Here is a 26385-nt window from a genome sequence, read left to right on the forward strand (position 1 = left end):
TCGAATAAGACCAAATTTGGAAAAAGTATGTGTGTGTGTATGTGAACAGATTTTTTGCCGTAAATCGACTTTTTCTCAAAAACGGCTGGACCGATTTCAAAACCATTCGATGTATCTCGATGAGGACTATCGTTTACGCGCTACGATCAGCCAACCCGTTTCTTTGTAAATCGCAGAAAAGTGAAAAATTTTTCGTCCACGTTTTAGCCCGCAATTCTGAATCGATTATGAAAATTCAAAAACCGTTCGAAAGATATTGGTTGGGAATCGTGCTGATTAGTTTTTGGTAGAGATCGGCCGGACCGTTTTCTTGTAATCAAATGTTAAATGAGTTTTTTTCGACGATTTTCATTATTGTTTTTTTGACGATAGATACCATAGTCTTCTAGATCATACTAAAATATTACGACTCTTCGACAACTCGTTTAACTTTAAAAAATCGTCAAAGTTTGCAAAAATTCGTTTCGTTTTTTTGGCATTTGTCAAAAATAAACCTTTAATCAACATTTTCTCAATAACGCCTGAACCTATTTCAGAAATTTAAAAGCCATTTGATGTATCTCGATGAGGACTATCGTTTGTCAGTTTTGTGCGACGATCTGCCGAGCCGTTTCTTTGTAATTTGGAGCAAAGTGTTAAACTTTTCGTCCACATTAAAGCTCATACTACCTAATCGATTTTGAAAAATCAAAAACTGTTCGAAAGATATTAGTCGGAAATAATACTGATTAGTTTTAGGTGAAAATCTACCGAGCCGTTTTCTTGTAATTAACTGTTGAAAAAAAAAATTTAGTCGATTTTTATGGAACTTTTTTTGGCGATATATATTATGGTCTATAGAAATTACTGAAATATTACGGTCTTACAACATGTAGTTTAATTTAAAAAATTCATCAAAGTTTGAGAAAATAAGTAGTTTTTTTGACGTGTGTTAAATATAAAATTGAACGATTTACTTGGTATAACGATAGAGTACTTGATCTTAATGAACATACTAAACCAATAAAGTCCTACGGATACTGATTCAATTATAAAAATTGTTGATTTTTGAAAATTTGCTCTTAGAAAATATCCCGAGTTAACGTGTTCGTTCGTTTTCATACTTTAATCACTCATAAATTAATTTATTTTTTATTGATTAAGTCGATTATTTACACCAACTAGTTTATATTTTTTTTACTAGACCTCCAAAACCGCTAGACCTTCATGAGAATTTAATCAATTCTTCATCTCGTCATTATAAAGGTGCGTCCACACCTAACGAACGAACACGAACGAACATGTCGAACAAGAAAATACAAAGAAGAACGAACAGGAACACGAACGAACGCGAAAAATTCCAAACGAACTTGAACAAGCGCTTAAAAGCAGTGAGCGCTTGAATTTTTGTTGTTCGTAGATGTTCCGTGAAACGTCAGTTTTATTATTGATGTGGATGTAAGCTTTAATCATACGGCATTTTCACTGGTTTTTGTGTGATTTTTGTTCGTGTATATTTTGTAAATATACTGTAAATAAATTATTCAATTAATTTCACTCAGTTTTTGTATTTAATATTTATATTTTGAGTCGTTTTCTTTCTTCAGCATTCATATTCGGAGCAAGCTGAACATTCCAGGCTTGAGCTAACTATACTCAATTTTCATACTCTCATCCTCAACATATATGTTGAATGTCTATGTATGATAACAAGTTTAATATTTACTTGTAAAGACTGCAATCATACTCTTCTTTTATCTATGACTGCAATTTCTTTTTTACTGCAGCTTCTGACATCCCAAACGTTTTGCCTACACTTTCCCAAGCATCGTTTTTTTTCTAATAATTTTATAAAAAGGGTCTTTAGTCTCCCATATTATAGGAAACTTTTCTATTTCATTTATGAATGATAAAATTACGTCATTTGACCATTCCATAATTTATTCAAAATTTTCAAACTGTACACAATAATTAAAAGTAAATATTATTAAAATTTTCAAACATTAAAATTATTAACATTATTATTAAATTATTAAAAAATTATTATTAAATTATTAAAATTATTAAAACAAAAATGTTCGTTTGCGTTCGTCGAGACGTCCACACTGCACATACGAGTTCAAACATGAACGAACAATTCCCTTTGATGTACCGACAAGTTGCGGAACATTGCTCGCCATGTTTGTTTATGTTCGTTCGTGATCGTCGTGGCGTCCACACTATGCTGTTGCCGTTCGTTCTGGTACGTTCTTTTATGTTCGTTCGTGTTCGTTCGTTAGGTGTGGACGCACCTTAAGTAAAATGACTTTTTGCCCCGTATCTTCGAAACGGCTAGACCTGCTTATGCCAAAAACTAATCGGCACGTCTCCTTATTGATAGGAATCGAATGTTTATTGAATAATTGAAATCGGTTAAACTATGTTCCCGAAATCGTCGACGAAAATTTGTATCCGCACACACACACTCACGCGTATATACACACATACATCCATTTTTTCTATATGCCAAAATGTTCAGAAACCTCTCAAACGTAAAGATGTATAAAAATGTTCATTTTCGATTTTTTGCGATTACTATAAAGGTGCGTCCACACCTAACGAACGAACATGAACGAACATGTCGAACAAGAAAATACAAAGAAGAACGAACGGGAACACGAACAAACGCGAAAAATTCCAAACGAACTTGAACAAGCGCTTAAAAGCAGTGAGCGCTTGAATTTTCGTTGTTCGTAGATGTTCCGTGAAACGTCAGTTTTATTATTGATATGGATGTAAGCTTTAATCATACGGCATTTTCACTGGTTTTTGTGTGATTTTTGTTCGTGTATATTTTGTAAATATACTGTAAATAAATTATTCAATTAATTTCACTCAGTTTTTGTATTTAATATTTATATTTTGAGTCGTTTTCTTTCTTCAGCATTCATATTCGGAGCAAGCTGAACATTCCAGGCTTGAGCTAACTATACTCAATTTTCATACTCTCATCCTCAACATATATGTTGAATGTCTTTTTATGATAACAAGTTTGATATTTAATTGTAAAGACTGCAATCATACTCTTCTTTTATCTATGACTGCAATTTCTTCTTTACTGCAGCTTCTGACATCCCAAACGTTTTGCCTACACTTTCCCAAGCATCTTTTTTTTTTCTAATAATTTTATAAAAAGGGTCTTTAGTCTCCCATATTATAGGAAACTTTTCTATTTCATTTATGAATGATAAAATTACGTCATTTGACCATTCCATAATTTATTCAAAATTTTCAAACTGTACACAATAATTAAAAGTAAATATTATTAAAATTTTCAAACATTAAAATTATTAACATTATTATTAAATTATTAAAAAATTATTATTAAATTATTAAAATTATTAAAACAAAAATGTTCGTTTGCGTTCGTTGAGACGTCCACACTGCACATACGAGTTCAAACATGAACGAACAATTCCCTTTGATGTACCGACAAGTTGCGGAACATTGCTCGCCATGTTTGTTTATGTTCGTTCGTGATCGTCGTGGCGTCCACACTATGCTGTTGCCGTTCGTTCTGGTACGTTCTTTTATGTTCGTTCGTGTTCGTTCGTTAGGTGTGGACGCACCTTAACTTGCCCTACGGTAAGTTAATAATTCTATTCATTTTAAAATTTAAAACCTCAAGTAACAAGATTTTTATAGTAACCCATCTCACTCATGGCAACTTTTTTATACAGGACACCCTTTTTTTATACTATGGTAATATGATTGACCGCCACTGCATTTCTACAACGACAGTTAAGTCCTAGAAAATATTAGAAAATAATTAGAATATTATTAGAATTAATATATTCATTGTTAATTTAATATATTTATGGTTCGAGTCGATTATAGCAAAAGGTTAGAATGATGAAAATCAATGGAATTAAAACCTTACATTTTAAATGTAAATTTTCGAACTTCTATGCAAAACCTAATAATCAAATTAATTTAAAAAAAAAAAAACTTTCATGATATCGAAAGCAGCAATGTCGATTAAGCTGTGTGCTTGAATGAACAGATCGCCATCATGCAAGAAACTACAACTACAAAGCCTTTTAATCTATTAGTTTTTGACAAACTTATTGTATATAGAGTGATTCATTTAACAGATTTGAATCAATATTAAATTGATTTTGCGATAAAATTTAGAAGATCTGATGTTAACTGTATCAAAAATGAATTTAAGTAAATATTGACGATCAGAATACTGGGCCCTGTCATGCTTGAATCTATTTTGGTACAATAAGCTTTCGTGTATTTGGAACACATATGAGGCAATGTTTATAAATACAATTTTAGTTTAATGAAGTTCTATTTAAGTTCCTATAACTGAAAGCATTGGAAATTCATTTTAAATTGATATCACGTCCTATAGGTTAGTTTGCCGAAAGAAACACAGAACGAAAAATGAAATTCATGTAAATTCAAACATTTGTTGAAAATGGTGAATCCAAGCTTAACGTACGAAATTTTATTGTATTTGAATTCGTTTTATTTCGGAATGTTTGCTGCTTGTGAATTTGGGATGGGACTTTTAAAAGCTGTGAATTTAGCATATGCTGAAAACAAACTTGCTCTGGATGCTGGACTGATGATATTATTATTTGTTATTGAAACATTAAGGATATATTTAGGCAGAAAAGGAAATTTGAGTGAACATGGTTTGTATTTTTATGGAAACATGTGTTTTAACTTCCATCCACTTATTTTTCACATGCATATATGATATGTGTATGTACCCTTAAGGACATCGAGACATAACAAAGGATCTAAGGAAAAACCTTAATATTGTTTTATTACATTAACTGGAACCTGCATAATACTAGAAAATTTTATCCCTTTTTTCCATCTGTATATATAAATATATATGAATATGAATAAACTATGTAAAGGCATTATATTGAGTAAGAAAGGAAAAGATTACAAATCTTGTTTATTTTATCGTAAGTTTTAGACATACGTCTTTGTCATTATCAATGGATGTAAGCAATTTTAAGAACAAGATCAAAATTAATACAAAATATTAATATTATCATAATACTGGCACTAATTGTGGATTAATTAGTAATTAATGTAAGAACAATTTATTCAATACCTGAGGCAGTGTCGGGATCTGTTTTATGCCTTCTATAAGTTCATTCATATATTTCAAAATTAACATGAACTATATGAGCCGCTCAGTGCACACATCGACTAACTCCACTTTTTGAAAAAACTGAGATATTAGTGGGAAAGAACTTGGTATAATCATAACTTTTAGTATTTATAATAACTTTCCGGAATAATAAAGATTAGCACCGTTAAATGGCAAATTTTTTTTGGCCATTGAATAATAAGTAATTTATTTCAGAAGCCATTTCGATTAACTCTGTATAATGTAAATCGTTTCAGTAACGCTGTATCTGTTCTGGCCGTGCATCGACGCTTCTACATTTATATTTGAATTCATATTATCAGGGAAATTTTAAAAAACAATATACATTAAATCATCGCGTTTCTCAACTTTTTGTTTTATGGAGTTAATCGATGTGTGTACTAAGCGGCTCATATATATACTACGTTGAAAGTGTTTCTGAGCATCAATCCAATAATAACACAATTTAATAAAGAAGATGGTCTTTATTAGAATAGCATATGTTTAGAGTCTTGGTTTGACCCATCTTTAGTGTATACAAAGAATTCAAACAAAAATGAGAATCACTAAGTAAGAAGTAACTGAAAAAAAAAAAAAAAAAAATAGAATAAAGTAAATAAGTTATATAGAAAGAAGACTTGTAAAGGTACGGTTTTGTGATCATTTTGAACTCTTTGAATACAAATGAGTAATCACCTATTGCAAGGTTTTTATGAGGCTCGTAAACGTCATGGAAATAGGATGGGAACAATGATATCTTTGTTATAAACCAAAAAAAAATTAACATTAAAATAAAGCAAATAAGTTATATAAAAAAACTTGTAAAGGTACTTTGTGATCTAATTAAATATTAATATTATTTTTTTTTTGTTTCATAACTTTGTGTACATTTCAATTAGTGCTTCTCATTTTTTGTTTTGTTTGAATTAATTCTATGCACTGAAGATGAGTCAAACCAAGATTTGAAACATAGGCTATTCTAACAAAGAAATTCTTTCTCATTAAATATTTTCATTATTGGATGGATGCCCGAAAGCGCTTCATTATGTATCTTCCACAACCTAAAAAAACCACACACTTATATGTACAGAACTATATATATGTGTGTGTGTATATATATATATATATATATATATATATATATATATATATATACAAGCACTGCTTTTCCATTATTATTGTTAATTGTTCAAATAACTAGGCTCCTGCATGATATCTTATCACTCGCTTCTATAGCCATTTAATAGGATTTGCTATTTATTATGATTATTATTTGGTTATAATATTTAATTGCAAATGCTAAAATAAATGGTATATACTTGAATATATATAGTACATAAAAGCAATAGTATTATGAAATAAAAGTACCACTCACAGTAAACCTAACATACACAGTTAAAATTTACATACACGCCTATTTTAAACTCAGAAATTGTATGTTGCACTTTTATGCAACATTAGTTGCAAAGCATATTACATTTAAACTAAAACCAAACTATTAGTTGAAAAAAATATATTCAAAAACTTTTATTATCGCTTTTTTTTGTTGCTTTGGAACACGTATCCCAAACATGTAATCACTAATGAACATATTTAGCACAATTAGTTTTGACAGTTAAAACCTTCAGATATAGTTTGTTGTAATCTATTACAAAAATTTAAGCAAAAAAATGAGTGGACTAAATTATTTGGAAATGGAAAAATGTAGAATATTGTGAATCTGTTATAACAAAAGCATTTACATGTGGTACAATCTCTTTCAAAATGATTGAGACTATTCCCCAACAGAATATGAAAAAAGATATTCGTAATTCTTAAGCATGTTGTGTATTTCAACTGACACAGATTAATTTTCTTCCAGATAAAACTGTTTGCATTTCAATATTCCTAACGATACCTTCAGCAATTGGAGTGTCATATTTTCTGATTTTCCAATCTTTTATTCTTCGTCTGGAATATATACTTTGCTCTCTGATGTTGGCTCTACAGGGAGCAGAGCTGTTCTTTGCTATAATGTATGTGTTCACAATGTGCCAGCCACCTTCTTATGATTAGATAAAAATATTTATATATTAATATTTTTTGTAACAAGTTTTGCACCGAAAACATATAGAGAAGACTTTTTATAAAAATATTATTCTATTATATAATATTTAGCACTGTCTTTATTATCACATCATTAGGAATAAGAAAAAAGTGTATATAGATTATAAATCCTGAATTGATCTGCATGAATTTAAATTATGCAAGAAGCCATCAATTCTTACTCCAATATTTAGTACGAAAGTCTAAAAATGCCTTAAATAATATGTTTTAAATGGTATTCAATATATGTAAATTTAATGTTAGTAAATGAATACTGAAGAAAGGTTAAATAACATGCGTTTAATTTTTAATTGATTTATACATACTAAATTAAAAAACTATATTACAACTTTTGGCTTATTCTCCAAATTCAGTCTCTTTTGATTAATAGACTTCAACCTCTGATTACAATAAACTCTAAGAAATATCGCACAAAACACTAGTAGTACACCAAATATTCCAAGGGCTGTTATGCTATGCCCATAGACTATGCATGATAAAAGTATAGCTATAGCCTAAAATAATGCATCAATTAAATTTTGGTTGCTGAGTTTATTTAAAAATTTAATTAAGAAATAAAATTATCAATTTATACCTGTCTGAGCGTCATTATAATAGTAAAAACCACTGGTCCAAAAGTAGCAATGGTGAAATAAACAAAAAGTTGGCCACTAGCTGAGCTTATTGACAATAAAATGCAGTCCCCTATAAATTTCTGGTGCTATTAAATAATAATGTTCATTTTATATTAATTTTTGGCCCAAGAGATAATTTTGAGAATAAATATGGGTTTTTGCATTATGTTACCTGTGTCATAAACATAATTGATTCCATGAATCCGCCTTGTTGCAATAGGGAAATTAAAGTAAACAATGCGCTAAACAAGTTAACACCACACATCATTTGGATTGAACTCATTGAATATTTTTTAAACAATGCACCTTGCCAATTTGATGTAAAACTGTCAAATAACATGTATAATGATAGTAATATTACTCCTGACATAGTGGTCGCTGAATTACCTGAAAAAATAAATTAATTATTTTCTCAATGCAGTTGTACCTCGACTCACGAGTGACCTAACCTGTTTTGAGATACGGGCGCCAACAAAGCGTTCGACATGCGAGCAAAATTCGAGGTACAAGCATTGAGCGAGTAAGCGTTTTCTCGAACAATGCTCATAACAAAACAAAGATATGAAACATATTTTAAATCATGGACAAATATTGCTTTGTATTATGGACATATAGTCATCTTATATTGAGATGATTAGTAATACCTTGATTACCTTAAAACTACCTTTTAAAGCTAATATATTTGTAACATGTTTTTGCACCTTTGCAATAGGCAAATTTCTATCTGCATATTATTTTAAATTAATTCATAGACTTTGATACCACCTCAAAGCCATATTTTAAATGAACTCTGATTACATACCTTTATGATCGCTTGTACTTCCAAACAAGAAAAATACCATACCAATACAGATAAGTGCTGCAGTAATATATTCATAATTTTCATATTTAACACGTGATATTATTTTTCCCATTGCCATAACTGGTAATATTTTACAAGATTTTGCTAAAACCTAGAATAAAAATATTAATTAAATAATGACAACTTTATTATGATACACAAATATAACCAATTACCTGCGTTGGAAAACTAACATACTTCAAAGCTTCATACTGGCTCCAGGCGCTCATAATATTTGAGAAGGAACAGAAGGAATACTTGTATAGAGGAGCCCTGTGTCTAGGCTGTTTTCTAATTGAAATATAAATTAATGCAAGTATAAACGATAAACTACGATTGATGAATACTAAAAATTGTGAATCATTAAATGTAGTTTTCTTTCCTTCACTGTTTATGTACTCCTGAAAAATATCAATTGTTCGTTTTTTAAGTTTCTATATTAATATAGCATTTTAAAATGGGATGCCACTGCAGTTGATCAAAGCTGGATAATTTGTTACTATTTGTAATTGAAATAATAATTGTTAGCGTTATGAAAATCATAATAGGTGGATGTTAAAATGTTGAAACTAAAATAAAACTATTGTATGAATAAGCAAATTATTAAGCAGAATTGAGTTAATATAGTTAATATATGAAACGAACATGAGTCATAATCTCCTCCTGGTATAGTCCCCATGTTAGATATGATCCCATTAAACCCGTTAGGCAAACAGTCAGGAGCGAGCATTCTTCTAGAAAGCTTTTCTTTGTATTAAGGTCAGCCTTGCTCAAAGTTTGAGACTGCGTATCACCTAGTTTTTCTTGCTCTGACAAACACATTCGTGTCAAACACGAAACATACCCAGAGCCTAAGAACAGTCAATAATTAAAGTAGAATTAAGTATATTATCTTCACAATATTATAAAGGTAAATATTAATATACAATATTTCTTTCACATATAATTAATCAATGCAATTTAAAACTAAATTTCGCTAATAGAAAAAAATTATGTTGAATGTTAATATATTATAAAGGTAAATATTAATATACAATATTTCTTTCACATATAATTAATCAATGCAATTTGCAACTTAATTTCGCTAATAGAAAAAAATTATTTGAATGTTCAAAGAATGGTTAATATTCTAGGAAGAAAAAATGTGTTTAATTCAAACTTTGAACTGAAACCAAAATATTTAACGTCTTGACCAAGTAAATATGTATATCAACCAACAAATTTTGTAGAATGTAATAATTTAAAATAAACTGATATACACTTCTCTACATCAATATTAACGTAAAGTGAAAGCATGCGGTGCAATGCGAATAATACAAATTAATGAATATAAAATAAAAAGAACATAATAATAAAAAGTTGTCAGGGTATATGAAACATCTTGAAGCCTCCGGAACACTATAGAAATATCATTATGTTGAAAAGCTACAAGTTTTGAAAAATACATTGTACATTTAATAGCACATACCTGCTCTGTCAAGATAGTTAGTTTTGTGTACATATTTATTGATGATATATAAAGGTCCAAAAATGGATACATATCCAATGCAATTAAGTCCAAGTCTTAATAGCCAAGAATATTCTTTCGGCTGATTATTAATTATTTGTGATAAAGAAATTTCTGAAGATCCAACTGCATTATGTATAATTTGTGAGAATAAAAATACTGTTCCAACACATCCTGCTATCAACAAACTGTAAAATAAACATTTATGATAATTAAATTCGAATGGTATTGGAATGTTTTATATCACGTTGTAAGAATATACCATATTATAATTTCAGGAATATTATTAGCCATTATTGGGACGTGCGTCAAATCGTAAAATTTAAATGCATATTAGTTATATGTTGTAAAAATTGATCTAGTTTCAGTAATCACATAATTCATGTTTAAATAAAGATTAATTATAAAGCCTGAGCTTTAAAATTGACAGAGGAATTCTGTCAAAATCAGTCCACGTTAGCAAGAAATCTTTGACAGAAGACGATCTTTTTTGTGTGGGTATAAATTCAAATTGATTGAGTCATAATAAAATGTTATAAAAAAAAATTGCGTAAAATTAGTGTGCCTGTTTGAATTTTTGTATTTCATTAAATAAAACAAAATAAAAAAAAATTGTATAAATTAATTATCTTTGACAGTTTTCGAAAAGCATCTGCTGAGGCACTATAATCATTTTATAATCTACGTAACGAAATTATTTCGAATAAAAGTTATTTACACAAATACAGTTCAATATTAAATTTCAAAATATGAGTGAATTAGTATGGGCAATCAAGAATGGTGATTTGGAGCAGGTTAAAGATATCGTAGAAAATAAAGTAAGTTACATTTTAACCTATAACATGTCGGAGCATTATTTATGATTATATTATTAACTATATTAGTTTTGTCATTTGTAGAACATCGATATCAATCTGGTGATCGACGGGAGACCTCCTTTACATTATGCGGCGGATTATGGACAAACTCAAGTGATCACTTACCTGTTGTCCAAAGGGGCAAATGTTAATGTAAGTCAACACAAAACACTATATTTTATATTGTTTTTAATAATGTTCACCATGTTCACTCTTTTGAAAGTACTTTGTGAGAAATAATTAAAACTATCCTGTTAGCACTATCATTCATCCTACCTTTTATTAATAATAGAACTATAAATATTGTAATTGGTCTCAAGTGCTAATGTAGTCAAAGATTTTCATACACTGAGTTCTGCTTAAGAAATTTACCAACACATAGAAATTTTTTAGTTATGAATATATTGAGTACATGATTGAACTAATTTGCTCTCTTTCTGTTTTGTATGCTTCTCTGTTGTTCTTATACTTTTTTTTAACATTAATTATTGAATTAGTGGGGTGCATGGCATCGTGCCCCAAGCCAAATTGCTGGAACTTCTTGTACCATAATTAAAAATCTTGGTACGGAACCCAAAAAAAATTACACAAAATTGTACACATTATAAAAATCTCTATAAAATATCTGATAATTTGATGTGCATAAGTCCAATAAACATTTTTGACCGCCAAATGAAATTTTTTTAACTTATTTTTATTGAGTCCATAACCGCTGGACCTGCCTTCCTAAAAATTTCAGTTCTTCATCTTGCCAATGCAAGTAAAATGTTTTTTGAATTATTAAAATCGGACGTTCCGTTCTCTTAAAAACTGAGTTACCGTTTTTGGCACTTTTTGCCCCGTATCTTCGGAACGGCTAGATCTGCCTCCGCCAAAAACTAATCAGCACGTTTCCTTATCAATTCAAATCGAATGTTTTTTGAATTATCCAAATCGGTTGATCCGTGTTCCCGAAGTCGCCGACGAAAATTTGTATCCGCACACTCCGTGTGCCAAAATGTTCAGAAACTTCTGAAACGTAAAGATATATAAAAATTTTCATTTTCGATTTTTTTTGCCATTACTATAACTTGCCCTACAGTAAGTCAATAATTAATATTATTTATTAATTTTGTAAAATATAATGTGTGTTAAGAAATTAATTAATACCATTATGCTTATGTATAATACTTTGTTAATTTTGATATCCATAATTATAGGCAGAAGATAAATATGGAATAACCTGTTTGTTAGCAGCTATCTGGGAGGGTCACACCGACTGTGTACGGATTCTACTAAATAATGTAATATAAAGGTTTCTTTGATAGTAACATTATCATTGTAACTTCTTTTTATTATGCACACCTGATGTTATTCTGTTTTATAATAAGATTGAGTAATGTTTCCTTATTTCTAACAGGTGCTCAACCATATTACATTTTTATATCAGTACAGTAAAAAAAAACACTTTAACAAAAAATGAATCACTATTTCTTTATGACAGTGTTGCTAAAAGTTTAAGATTTTTTTAATATTCCAATAAGTTTAATAATCATTAATTTATATGCAGGGTGCTAATGTTCAAGGTAGAACTCCTGATGGAACAAGTTATATTGACGCAGCAGAAAAACCAGAAATTAAAGCTCTCCTGGCATAAATTTTAAAATTATGTATTATTAAGATCATAAGTTCTATATGTAAACATATACATTTTTTGAATATATATGTTTACATATATTACATTTTGTATCAAAATAGATGTGATTACTAAAAGCATATTTAACAACGGGCATATTCATATTTAAAATATTTTTACATGTCACCATCTCTGATGACTTTTATCTTATTAAGTTAGATAAATCACATTTTCACTATACAGAATGAACTAATCATTGATTGACTGAAATTCGTATCGATATCTATTTAATATTTTTATAAGTTTATGAAAAAATAGAGATAATTTGCAATTTCCTTCAAATAAGATTATCATTAGTCAAGAAATTTCCTATGCTAGTTTAAGGATATATCAGTAAAAGGTCATTTTATTGATATTTATTATTTAATATTTATGCATTTTTATAAGTTACATATATGAAACTAACAAATATAATAAATTTAAACCAACCAATAAGTACACATATAGTGTAGTGAAAGGCTTTTGTAGTTAGTTGTTGAAGATTCATGCTTATGTGTGCAAATACATTTTTATATTTATGAACAAAGAAAATGTTTTATTTTTCATTGTGTGCTTAAATACTTAACGTTTAGCTAACACAAATAACAAGCTTATTTGAAAACTAAAAACGTAGTATCAACTAATTTGAACTAGATTAATCGTATGATTATAATGCATAATTTCAATGCTATATATATATATATATATATAATTCTCTGAAAGTTTCAGCTCTTAATATTAACGTTTAGATAGAGCGCAATTCAGTCAAAGTTTGTATGGAAAGAGCATGGAAAAAATTTTGAAAATTAAAAAAAAATGTGTTAGGTATAACTCAGCGACAAATGAATGAGTTTTATTCATTCATTTGTTTGCTAAATTACATCTAAAAAACATTTTTAAAAATCTTGAAAATTTTTCCATGCTATTTCCATACAAAACTTTGATTGAATTGCGCTCTATCTAAACGTTAATATTAAGAGCTGAAACTTTCAGAGAATTGTTTTTTATCTATTTGGAACCATTTGAGCCCCTGGGAGCAAAGAAATTCGAAAATGACCATTTTAAGGACCACCCTAATATATATATATATATATATATATATATATATATTAAAAAAAATTCAAAGAAACGGTTCCATGGATATGATTGTTTAAAAAAAAAAAAAAAAAAAAAACAATTGGTTTTGGCAGATCCAGCAGGTTCAAACCTAACAGAAAAAATAACTAAAACTGATATACATTTAAAGAAAATAATCAAGGGTTTAGAGATATGAAGGAAAAACTGCCATTAACAGTCCTTTGCCGGTGAAAAACAGACATTAAATTATCACATTTTTACACATATTTAATTTATATGCAAAATTTTTATTAATAAATTTTTTGATCCGGTGTCAATATTCAACATTTTCAAACCTCACTTCTGTATTTCGAAAGTTTTTGAATTACAATAAGAATTAGTCCATCCTACCACACCATTTTTGAATTATGATGTAAAATATTATTGTTTTGAATGTTTCAATATAGCAACTGAATGAGAGTTGAATGATTGTATATGCATTGCAAGTATTTTCTTTAAATGTAGGCAGTCATGCATCCAAATTATAGCTTGGAGTTGACATGATATTGAAAGCTGAGATATTAAATATGCTCGTAAATGCATCTTTAAATTAATATAGTAAAAGCGAAAATGGCAATAAAAAATTTATATAAATTTAACTCAACTTACTGATCTGCCTTTATTGGTGTAAATCAAACAATATACAATTATACGCTTGTAATTAAATTTAATCTTTTTTATATTCACTTCTTTATCAAAATTTAATATAAAAGATATAATTATATAGTGTATAAATAATTATGCAGCATACTCTTTAAGTAGCTGGCCAGCAATTACTAATCGCTGTATCTCAGATGTACCTTCATATATTTCAGTAATTCTAGCATCTCTATAATGCCTTTCTGCGGGCATATCAGTGACATAACCCATGCCGCCTAGAATCTGAATGCATTGATGCGATAGATAGGTAGCCGCCTCAGAAGCAGACAGTTTTGCCATAGCTGCTTCTTTTGAATAAGGCTGATGTTGATCTTTAAGCCAAGCGGCTCTCCATGTTAATAATCTGGCAGATTCTAATCTCAAAGCCATTTCGGCCAGTTTTTCTTGAATTGCTTGTAACTTTGAAATTGGTTTTCCAAAAGCCGTACGCTTTTGTGCATATTCTATCGCGCATTCTAACGATGCTTGAGCTATGCCTTTATACAAAATTTTTAATAAATTTTAATATTAATCTAATCGATTTTCTATAATATCAGATAAAACTTTCTAATAAATTACCTAGTGCTTGAGATGCAATACCTATCCTTCCTGAATCTAAAGTCATCATAGCGATTTTAAAACCCATTCCTAATTCTCCAAGTAGATTTTCTTTTGATAATATACAATCCTCAAATATTAAGCTGCATGTAGATGATGCACGTATGCCTTAAAAATAACCAGAAACTTAGACAAGCAAGAAGCATGATAAAAAATTTATTCTCTTTACTGACAGGGCAGAATTTCCAAATTAATTCATCAATCATTTTATAGTAACCACCATAATAAAAACCAATCCTTCGGCTTGAATATTCAAATCAAATATATTATTACAATTACCTAATTTATCTTCCTTCTTTCCCACTGTTAGCCCATTTATTGGTTTTGGTAACAAAAATGCAGAAATGCCTTTGTGTTTGAGTGATTTATCAGTTGTTGCAAACACCACGACCCCTTCGGATTCATAGCCATTTGTTATCCAAGCTTTTGTACCATTTAATACATATTTATCATCATTATACTTTGCTACAGTAGATGCAGCACCTGCATCTGAACCATTGCCTGGTTCAGAAAGTGCAAAGCATCCTACTCGATCACCTAAATATGATAAAAGATTTTATATGTAGGTAATAGAACGTATTATCAATATTCACAATTAGGGCAAGAAGTGAATGTAATATATACAATAAAATAACATATTGGCTCTTCTGAAAAAGCCCAAAGCAAAGTTCGAATACTGGTCAAGATTTGTGTCAAAAATTCACAAGATGAGCAGCCATGAATGAGGTCAAATTTGGATTGGGAAAAGAAAAAGGAGGTAGAGATACATCTTACATACACAGCCCGTATATATCATAGTATATAATTTAACACAGCTTCTGCGCTTGTTTTTAGATTAGCAAAAAAAAATTCACAGGGTTATTGAAAACGATTGATATTACTTGGAAAGATTGGAGGCTGATACAGATATATTGATTATAATAACAGTAATAATATATATACATATGTATAATATATATATATATATATATATATATATATATATATATATATACATAATATATATAAAGATATGAAAATTTTAACAACCTGTTGTGAATGGTGTAACATATTCTTTCTTTTGCTTTTCATTTCCAAAAGCTAATATTGGGCCAATATATAAAGAATTATTAACTGACATAATTACACCAGCAGAAGCACATCCGCGAGATATTTCTTCCATTGCAATACTATAAGCAAGATAATCCAATCCTGCTCCACCTATATTATTTATTAATTTATATAAAATCTAAATCTTTAATTTTTATTCAAATGCAAAGATATTAATTTATGGATAATGAATATTATTTCATCCTCATGCATTACAATAAAAACAATTACAATTGTGCATTTATTTTATTATCGTTTTTAAGTTGCAAATGATAAAAAAACATTAAATTTGATATAACTCTATAATATAGCATCTTCCAAATTACATTTCAGTTACAAGTCAAGTTGTTAAACAAATTTGCTGCTAGAACGGTTTTTGTAAAATAAGTGAATTTAAGTAAATAAATTTAATTTATACATATAGAGGTATATACAAACAATATTGTGCTTGTTATCATTTCAACAATTTTGTAAAAAATAGGGATACCTAGATCCTCTGGTACTGCCATAGCCATTAATCCTAATTCTCCCATTTTTTTAATAACGTCTTTGGGGTATGTGTGTGTTTTATCATATTCAGAAGCTTTCGGTTTCAATTCACTATCAGAGAAATCCTTACACATTTTGTAGAGCATCTGATGGGTCTCTGGTAAGGCAGACATGCATGCAATATTTCTAGTATTCTCTTTAGTCCAAACTGAAAATATTGATATATGAAACGAATGCATCTAATAGAGTCTTATATGTTAAAATCGTCACATTACTATTTCTTAACAAACACAGCATTTTTCTCGAGAACATGATTAAATTATTTATGTAATATTTATAATATAGAAGAAACAAAATCGAAGTTTAATCACAAATATTCGTTAACGTTTAATAATATAACCTATAAAAACTATGATAATAAAATCTGAATATTTTGCAATGTATTCACAATAAAGAAGCAAAAATAAATTCAAATCTTAAGAATAAATAACCACATATAAAATTTCATTGTAATATTGTCAAAAACTATTGACAATGGCAAGAACGGCCGAAAAATAAAACAAAACAATGATAGTGTTTATTTTTGTCTGCACAAAGTCTATCGTGACCAGGGTTTAACAACCTGTAGTCAAAAAGGAATAAATAGAACATAACGAATAATAAAAAATATTTCTAATTTCTATCATAGTTTATTTCGCGAATGTCTTGGTTTATTTGAATATAATTTACTTAAATTTTCATGACAAGCATTTACCATTACACAAAAGAGTTCATAAACTAGCATAATTGTACTTTTGAAATTAAATTTTGTACATCGAAACTTAAATAGGTATTTTGGTATTTTTTAAAAAACCAATAGTATCAATTTATTGTTTTATTTAATTACAGTTCTAAAACTTCATATTTTGACATTTTTAATTTAATTCTTGAAAATAACGCAAAATGTTTTCCTCCGCTTGCAAACATAGAATAGTAGACTTTAAACCTGAATTAATGCATTTATCTTGTCATTTGTAAGTATTTTGTTGACTTTTGAGCGGTGATCGCAACCTTTTTCTTGTTTTATTTAAATGCGTTCGTATGTTGCATTATAATGCACCCTTAGGCTCATGTATACGTTGAAATTTATGATCAACCTTATTTTGGTCGACTTTTTTTAGGGTTGTTTGATTATAAAATTTGAAATAAGAGCCACTTTGAAGCTTTTATGTTATTGTAGCTATTAACAATGTTAAGATTAACATAGATGGTGAAAATTACAACTAACCTTTTTAACTTTAATTATTTACATATCAATACAATTAATAGAAAAGGAACATATTAGATACATATATTTTTACTTATAAATATAATTTTACGATATATAATGTAAATGTATATTTTTCATTATTCTAATTATTTGCTATAGTTATATATTTCTGAAATATTTTGAAATGTCTTTATTTCTCCATACTTTTTCAATATCCCATTTGTTTATGAATACAATTTAAATATGATTATTTTATGATGCATTGCACTTTTTTAACTACACATTTATATGATAATTGATTTGTATGAATTTGTGAGTTTATTATTATACATTTTTGCTAACATGACTATAACTGAACATGTTAATTGCTTGAAATTGTCTCAAAACTGATTAAATTCTAAATGTACTTGGTTTTCCCAAAAACTCTAATTGTGGATCAGTCAGATTTAAAAATTGTTCTTCATGCTAGTGTAATTTCGTTAAGAATATAGTTAATAAATATATTTTAGAACTTGTGCTTCTATCACAAAGCTACAGGGAAAGATAACTACAAACAAAAACGAAAACTAGCATTATAAAATCGAATTTTACTTATAATTAGACCTAATAACTGAGAGCGCGAAAAGTATATGGAAATTCATTATGACTATCAGTTTGTTAGTATTTACCATTTTTATTATTCACCATTATCATTAAGTTGAGAACTAAAATGTGAAGGACTAACATAATATACAACCTATTTAATTATTTGAACATATTATTTGAACATTCAACTGTATATAAAAATATTTGTACGAGATTTAATATCATTAAGGAAGAAATGTTCCAAACGTGCGTCTATGAGGTACATACTCATTAAAAATTTCATTTATCACCTCACGTTGGCCACTGGCCATTGCCCATGCACTTTTCTCTATGCAATAACTTTTATGCATTATATGGTGAAATTTCATCACACATGAGAAAAGAAATTAATCGTCGAATTCCTCATCGTCAGTGATAAATTTGCATTACAAAGGGGACTACTAAGAGCCGATTTATCATCGCATAGAATACCAATCCAAATTAACAACATAACAGTTTATATAAATAAAGTAATCGCATTTCCCTCTGTTTCCATTGTCATCACTTGAAAAAAACATCTTGCATTATTCTCATATTTCTACTGCAGGTGCTTGGTCTGCAACATTGTTTCCTGATGAAGCTATAGAGACAACGGTTGGCACAGCAGACAAAAGATGCCGAGTAGAACTCGAGGAACTATAACTATCATTACTCGATCGTATGCTTGCATGGCTGTTATTACTTTGAGGAGTGCCTGGCGTTGAAGATAATTGTTGATGATGATCATGTTGTCTTAGAGAAGGATTCCATCTTTGCGGAGTACTGTCAGCACTGATAGCAGCTTGACATGGATTAGATTGATGAGGTGGTGGGGTACCTTGCCTGTTCACACTCAGATGCTCCATCGATTTATTCTATATATGAAAAATAATTAGAAATTATTATATAAAAAATTGTGTATAATTTTATATATTTGAAAGCACATACTGTGCAACTAATTAATTAGTTTATAAAATTTACATTTTTAATTTTTTCTACATACAATTATATAAGTATTTCCTGAAGGAGATGCTTTTGCAAAAAAATCTGATTTGCTAATTTTAGGTTTCCTTGATGTTTCAAGCCATCCTGAATCGAATGAGTCCAAATTTGTAAAATGTATGTATTTGTGTATGTGATCCGATTTTGGACCTTTTGTAGACGTTTTTTGCCAATGATCGGCCAAGCCGTTTCTTTGTAATTAGCAGAAAAGTGGAAATTTTTTGTCCATGTTTTGACCCACAATCTTGATTCGATTTTAAAAATTCAAAAACTGTTGCAAGGTATGAGTTGGGAATCGGTGGGAATTTGTCCACTTCCCTGCTAATTATAAATAAACGGCTTGGCCGATTGTCGCGCAAAACTGATCAATGCTAGTCCTTATCGAGTTACATGGAATAGCTTTCACAGTTTTTAAATCGGTCCTACAGTTTGTGAGAAAAAGTCGACGAAAGGTCGTCAAAAATCGGCTCACACACACACAAACTTTTTCCAAATTTGGCCTCATTTGATTCAGAATGACTTGAGACTTCTCTCTCGTGATGTCAATAAAGGAAAAATTCCTTTTTACACAAAAATCTAAGATTTTAATGCATTTATTAATACCTTATCTAAGAATATGGGACTAAGAATTGTAGTTTGTGGATCTTCTGGTGTGTAGTAATCAGAATCCTCTCCAGCTGCTAAAACAGCAGTATCGCCATCAACCAAAACCTGACGGTTAGAGCGTGTCTGATAAAGTAATAACAATTAGATAAAAAAATATGCTATTTGCTGACAACATATTTGTTTATATTGATCAATGATTAAAAGTTACAATAAATTTTTCAGGTTAGAGCGTGTCTGATAAAGTAATAACAATTAGATAAAAAAATATGCTATTTGCTGACAACATATTTGTTTATATTGATCAATGATTAAAAGTTACAATAAATTTTTCAGGTTAGAGCGTGTCTGATAAAGTAATAACAATTAGATAAAAAATATGCTATTTGCTGACAACATATTTGTTTATATTGATCAATGATTAAAAGTTATAATGAATTTTTCAATTTATTATAAAACTTACCAATAACTTATTTTTGTCAACATTAGCTGACTTACTATTTTCCACTTCATCTAAATCTGTATCAGTGTCATCAATTGATTCAATAACTCCATCTGAATGTAAATGTTAATACCTCAAATTATAATCATATAAAAAATTATATATATATATAATGCCGACTCGAAAATTTCCTGATTCGAGTGATTCAAATCAGAAAAAAACCTGATTCGAATCAAGTTCATATATGAACAATTATAATTTAAGAGAAGAAATAATATAATTTTAATAATTTTATAAGTGAAATAATTAATTTAGTAAGCAATTAATTCCAAAAAGTGCAGAGATGAATACATTTATATTATGTATATATAATAATAAACTAGCTACAAATATAACTAATATTTCAAGTGAATTTACAGTAAAATATAACCAAACACTTCTCTATAGCATATAAAACAATATTCATTAATTATTAACTAAAGCATATAAAACAATATTCTTAATCTTACGTTGAACAAATGCATGTGTATATTATTGATTGTGAAACAGGGGGCTGAATCTAACGTCTTACGAATGACTTAAAATTCAATCCACTACTGTAATGATTGATATTATTTCATTTGTGTGAATTTGCCATTACTTGCATAATTAAAATATGTTAATTTTGTATGTGTATAAAACTCGTTGTGTAGTTTATTTTGATAATAATTAAAATCTAAATCGCGTATTTATTATCTAAATGAGTTTTTGATATTCCATGAACAAATTTGCTCTCAGCGCTTAGTGAAAAATAAACAAACACCCAAGACCCATACGCACTGCATCTCGATAAGTCGATACGCTAAAACACGGACACATGTTTTGAACTCAAGTCGGAATGATTCAGTTTGAGTCATAGGAACTCGGATGAATTCATATCGACTTGAAGTCGAGATGAGTCGGTTTAAGTCATATAGAGTCGGATGGTATTGTTAGACAATAAATGCGGTTAAAGTCATATAAATTGGAGTCGGGTGCAGTCGGGTGATACATTTAAGCGAATTAAAGCCGGGTGACTCGCATGATTTAATTCAAGATTTATTTTTTATATTTATTATTATTATTTTTTATATTTATTATTATTATTATTTATATTATTATAATATTGAATTAAATTAAAACATTTTTTTATATTTATTAAAATTTGTGTTCACACATGTTTTATCACAGTAAATATTTCGCAGCTTGATACGAGTTGATTCGAATCAAGTAAAAACTGATTCGAATCAAGTCGTTAAAGGCTTGATTCGAATGATTCGAATCACTTGATTCGACTTGGCACATCACTAATATATATATATATATATATATATATATATATATATATATATATATATATATATATATGTATATATATATATATTATGCATTATACATATATATGGCATACTCACCCATATGTAAAGGAATAATTTCGGCACTAGTCATGGTAGCGGCATCTAATAATGGAGACAGTTTCTCAGATTCACTATCAGTGTCTTGGGTATCCTGATTATCCAAATTTTCCTGGTCAACCTTTTCTTGAAGCTTGATTTTTTCATTCACATGTCTTAATACATCTCTTGATTTTGGTGCTGGTTTTGTCTTATGTCCATTTGGATTCAATAATGGACTCTGTGTAGACGTTGATTCTTTAATATTTTGGTCTTCGCGTGATAATAACACTGACATGCGAATCTAATAATAAAAATAATACCACATATAGAATGAAAAAAATGAGTAAACAAAAAGCACCATAAAATAGGTAAATAAATTTGTAAGTTTAATTAGAAAATAGTCTATGATAAAAACAGCTGCACTATCACATCATTAGTACTTAATAAATAAATAAATAGTAATAAATGATATGCCTCAATAGATCTGAGCGGAACAACTAATGTCTTAGCATGCATATGAACTTGATAATAAAGATTTCTCAAATAAATTTGCGTAAGTATAGATAATTTTATTAAAGAAAATTTATGTTAAATTGCACAGAACTTTTAACCTTTTATAAAAATAGAATAACCAATAATTTGAAAAACAAAAGCATCTACCTCTGGAGCATTATGGGATGTGTTATTTTGTCGATTCTCTTTATTTTCAGTTCCTCGAGGATTTGTATAACGCATATTGTTTGTTCTTTCTAAATTTGATCGATTGAGAACTTCAGCAGCTTGTGTTTGAACTTCCGTATCTGGACTGTCAATATCTATCGCCTTTAAAATAAAGTTAGTAGTAGTTAAGTTAACATTGTGAGATATTATTACATTCTTTATTTTAGTACCTGATTGGAAACAATAATCTGAGAACGTGGCATACAGCTGGGACCATTTAGAGCTTCTATTAGGGAGACATGTTCATAACCAGCTGGTATATTCTCACAAGAGCCCTGAATGCACAAAAATAATAATTCATTATTATTTAGAAACTTTCACTATTTTCTAATAACATGATCGGTGTAGCAAGATCAACAGAAATGCATTGAGATACTTCTATAATATAAATGAACCATACTTTTATTTGATTAACTGATATTCTAAAACAAATGTTTGAATAATACAGTTAATAATATTTATATTCATTATGAAAAAAATGTAATATTACCAATTTTTATTGTCATCAATTTCAATGTAAAAAAACATCATTAAAATATAAGCCGATTCAAATATTTAATTGAATACAAACCTCAACTGGTTGGGGTAAAGGCTGAGGTGCTGGTATGCCAGCACTGCCTGCTCTTCTTAAAGCTCTGATTTGTAAGAGAGCTCGAAATGGTGCTCTGCATATAGGGCAATTATTTGCCTGATAACGTAATGAATCAGCACAACCATTGCACAGGCACAAATGCCTGCAGGGCAGGATTAATGTATCTCTGACATCACACATGCAAATCACACATTCACTTCCATTATCTTCTGTATCTTCTGAATCACCAGACTATAAAAGAATTTAATTTTTCATACTATATCAGTAGTACATACTCATCATTTTTAACAATTGCTAAATAGCATACCTTATTAGAGTCATTATTTTTGTTTTCAATACCATATATTTCTTGCAATAAATAACAAAGTCCGTCCACAAAAAGCTTTTGTTTCAGTGCTTTTAATACATATGTGCCATCAGAGTGTTTTTCTACTACAGCTATTGTTGAATGAGATTGTCGGGGCTCTATTAAAACACATTATATATATATATATATATATATATATATATATATATATATACATATATATATATGTGTTGAGTCCAAACATATGATCAACACAAGCTAAAGTTATATTTAATCAAATCAATAAGCACAAACTATATGTTGATTTTGTGCATTATCCTGTTAATAACAAATAAATGTTCACTCGAGAAAAATATTCAAAGTTTACTGCTATTTAGTAGTATATATCAAAAATAGTTAGAATATTACAATTATTACAAAAATAATTAGATTTATTACTCACCATCTCCACCTTCTTCAGCTAAACAATGTATGACAATAGGCATTATTTCTCTATCTGCATTATAAGACAACTCATCATCTGAATACTTCGAAGGCTCAAAAACATGTAAAGGTTGACTAAATTGTTGACTTGAACCTCTTTTATAATGATAAGTTTCTGAATTTAAGGACACATCTTGTGATGTATATCTATAAATTTCATAAAGTAAATTTATTTATTAGTCTAATGCCAAAATTGTTTATAAGTAATCAAAAATAAAATTAAAATAAAATCCTACTTACGTAACTCCATTGAGTCCAAAATCTTCCACACAAAAGTAATATATGGTTATTGCACATTTTGCATCAGCATCAAAAATAAATTCTATATTAAACCTAGATGGTTTGATACCATCATGCTCATCAGGTTTGCTTAAATTTTCAGGGGCTCGAACAAACTTTAATGATTCTTTTCTAATATTTACTAAACTTTTCAAAGTTTTTGTTGGCTCATTTGCTTGAGGTGGAGGATATGGAAACTAAAATTAATATTGCAATTAATAAATTATTAACAAATCAAACCAAAAGTATCATATAAGGCTAACAATTACAGAGAAATCACAAATCAAACCAAAAGTATCATATAAGGCTAACAATTACAGAGAAATGCAATTGCAATTAAGTTATCCGACAGCAGGTGTATTAACATACCATCAATTATTAACAAAAATTTTACAGATTCAGTAATCGAATCACATAATACATTATAAAAAAATAAGCCATATTACGTTAAAATAACTGAAACTAGTCAAATCAGATAATACTTTGATCACGAGACATTGCAAAAATAATCACAGAAGCACATAACTGCAGTATTAAAATTTATTATAGATTTTTTGTCCAAAAGCCAAATAGAAACAATTTCACATAAAATAACAAACAGTATTTGTAATAAAAATTGACCATCCAATGTTACATCAACAAGAACGAGTGTTTCTAATACAATGGTACTAACTGGTGTTGGCTTGCATCCTAAAAAATTTAGATCAGTATTTTCGCCAAAAAGGTAAGCTTCAGGCTGTGGAGTGTCAAATCTTTCACCACCCATAATAAAATGACTTCCGAAATAGTTACCTATAAGTAAGAATAAAATAGTGTCAAGTATACGTTCCATACAATTAAATTTTCACAATATCATGATTACCAGTTCTTGGAGGGTATTTATAAGCATGATTCGTGGAAATATCAACTTCTTCAACTCCAGCATTTTGCCTACTAGTCAATGAACCCATTGAATGTTATTTTAAAATATAATTTATTTCTAATTAAACTAGTACTTTCATAAAAATTCAATATATATGGCAAATGTCAAATACCTAAACAAAGCACTTGGAAAGGTTGCCATATGCCGAAAGAAACGGCTGAGCTGTCACTTTAGTATTACCATAAAATAAAGAAAGTTAACTCTTGAACAAATCTCCAAAACTCAAATCCTACTCAAAAATAGTTGGGTAGGATGGAATCGTGCCTTAAGGCAAATTGCTGAAACTTTCCGTACCTTAACAAAATGTTCGAGGAATATTAAATGTTTTGAATTAGATTATTATAAAGACTATAATATTGTCTAATATTTATAAGAATTATATAAACTGAATTACAAAAATAAAATTATTTATTAAAAGTATATATTAACTGAGCTTTAAAACTTTAGACAGAATTAAAATTAAAATCTGACTTATTTTCGATATACAAAAAAATTTTTTTTTGAAAAAAAGAATGATATTTTAAAGTAAAAAAAAGCAATTGTTTTATCAACACAAGCGGAGAGTATTTTGAATCATTCAAATCGAATACTTAGTTCTCTTAAAAACTGCCATTTTTTGCATAATTAGCTCGGTATCTCCAAAACGGCTGGACCTGCCTTTGCCAAAAACTAAACACAACTTCTCCCAATCATTACAAATTGAATGTTTTTTAGATCATTCAAATCGGATACTCCGTTCACTCAAAAACTCGATTTCTATTTTCTGCACTCTTTGCTTCGTATCTCCGTAACGGCTAGACCTGCCTTTGCCAAAAACTAATCAGCGCATCTTCCTATCAATAGGAATTGAATGTTTTTTGAACTATTCAAATCGGTTGATCCGTGCGCCCGAAAACGTGAACGAAAAAAGGCGGACACACAAAAACACACACACATACATTTTTTCTGAGTGTACAAAATGTTCAGAAACCTTCAAAACGTGAAGAATCAAAAATTTTCATTTTCGATTATCGGCCTATTACTATAACTACTCTACGGGACGTTTTAAACAGAATTACAAACATAGATAAAAGAAAGAGATTATATGATTATATGAAATAT

At 28.9% G+C, this 26385-nt stretch overlaps 5 protein-coding genes across 7 annotated transcripts; 2 read left to right on the forward strand and 3 right to left on the reverse strand.

Annotated features, from left to right (window-relative positions):
- The first annotated feature begins 4205 nt into the window (after positions 1–4205).
- Positions 4206–7396, forward strand: LOC113375756 (transmembrane protein 216-like). The gene is made up of 3 exons (XM_026615703.1): positions 4206–4240; positions 4379–4664; positions 6999–7396. Exons 2-3 carry the CDS (start codon positions 4445–4447, stop codon positions 7190–7192), a joined length of 414 nt encoding a protein of 137 aa, XP_026471488.1. The 5' UTR covers positions 4206–4240; positions 4379–4444; the 3' UTR covers positions 7193–7396.
- Positions 7064–10631, reverse strand: LOC113375755 (adenosine 3'-phospho 5'-phosphosulfate transporter 1). Of its 2 annotated transcripts, none has more exons than XM_026615701.1 (9): positions 10468–10631; positions 10167–10393; positions 9344–9549; positions 8875–9099; positions 8660–8810; positions 8030–8244; positions 7818–7943; positions 7549–7737; positions 7064–7181 (listed from the first exon to the last, which is right to left on the reverse strand). In XM_026615701.1, exons 1-8 carry the CDS (start codon positions 10497–10499, stop codon positions 7561–7563), a joined length of 1359 nt encoding a protein of 452 aa, XP_026471486.1. In that variant the 5' UTR covers positions 10500–10631; the 3' UTR covers positions 7064–7181; positions 7549–7560. The 2 variants fall into 2 exon arrangements, with proteins under 2 accessions (XP_026471486.1, XP_026471485.1); XM_026615700.1 differs by having other exon boundaries at positions 7084–7181; positions 7573–7737.
- LOC113375757 (myotrophin-like) lies at positions 10573–12852 on the forward strand. 2 transcript variants are annotated; one of them, XM_026615704.1, is made up of 5 exons: positions 10573–10699; positions 10844–11023; positions 11105–11215; positions 12262–12345; positions 12612–12852. In XM_026615704.1, the coding sequence occupies exons 2-5, from the start codon at positions 10955–10957 to the stop codon at positions 12696–12698; spliced, it is 351 nt and encodes a 116-aa protein (XP_026471489.1). In that variant the 5' UTR covers positions 10573–10699; positions 10844–10954; the 3' UTR covers positions 12699–12852. The 2 variants fall into 2 exon arrangements, with proteins under 2 accessions (XP_026471489.1, XP_026471490.1); XM_026615705.1 differs by having other exon boundaries at positions 10683–10703.
- A 1577-nt stretch (positions 12853–14429) lies between these two features.
- Positions 14430–17086, reverse strand: LOC113377275 (short-chain specific acyl-CoA dehydrogenase, mitochondrial). The gene is made up of 6 exons (XM_026617532.1): positions 16943–17086; positions 16666–16875; positions 16119–16289; positions 15369–15626; positions 15051–15197; positions 14430–14968 (listed from the first exon to the last, which is right to left on the reverse strand). Exons 1-6 carry the CDS (start codon positions 16977–16979, stop codon positions 14571–14573), a joined length of 1221 nt encoding a protein of 406 aa, XP_026473317.1. The 5' UTR covers positions 16980–17086; the 3' UTR covers positions 14430–14570.
- A 1918-nt stretch (positions 17087–19004) lies between these two features.
- Positions 19005–25372, reverse strand: LOC113376857 (E3 ubiquitin-protein ligase MGRN1). The gene is made up of 12 exons (XM_026616932.1): positions 25225–25372; positions 25036–25154; positions 24324–24559; positions 24043–24230; positions 23601–23758; positions 23273–23524; positions 22872–22976; positions 22642–22803; positions 22000–22282; positions 20588–20679; positions 20125–20250; positions 19005–19394 (listed from the first exon to the last, which is right to left on the reverse strand). The coding sequence occupies exons 1-12, from the start codon at positions 25310–25312 to the stop codon at positions 19071–19073; spliced, it is 2133 nt and encodes a 710-aa protein (XP_026472717.1). The 5' UTR covers positions 25313–25372; the 3' UTR covers positions 19005–19070.
- Between the last annotated feature and the right edge of the window lie 1013 nt (positions 25373–26385).

The sequence above is a fragment of the Ctenocephalides felis genome, unplaced genomic scaffold (assembly GCF_003426905.1).
Source record: "Ctenocephalides felis isolate EL2017-DRISC unplaced genomic scaffold, ASM342690v1 CF-g0.4_SCAFFOLD_01886, whole genome shotgun sequence".
Classification (NCBI taxonomy): domain Eukaryota; kingdom Metazoa; phylum Arthropoda; class Insecta; order Siphonaptera; family Pulicidae; genus Ctenocephalides; species Ctenocephalides felis.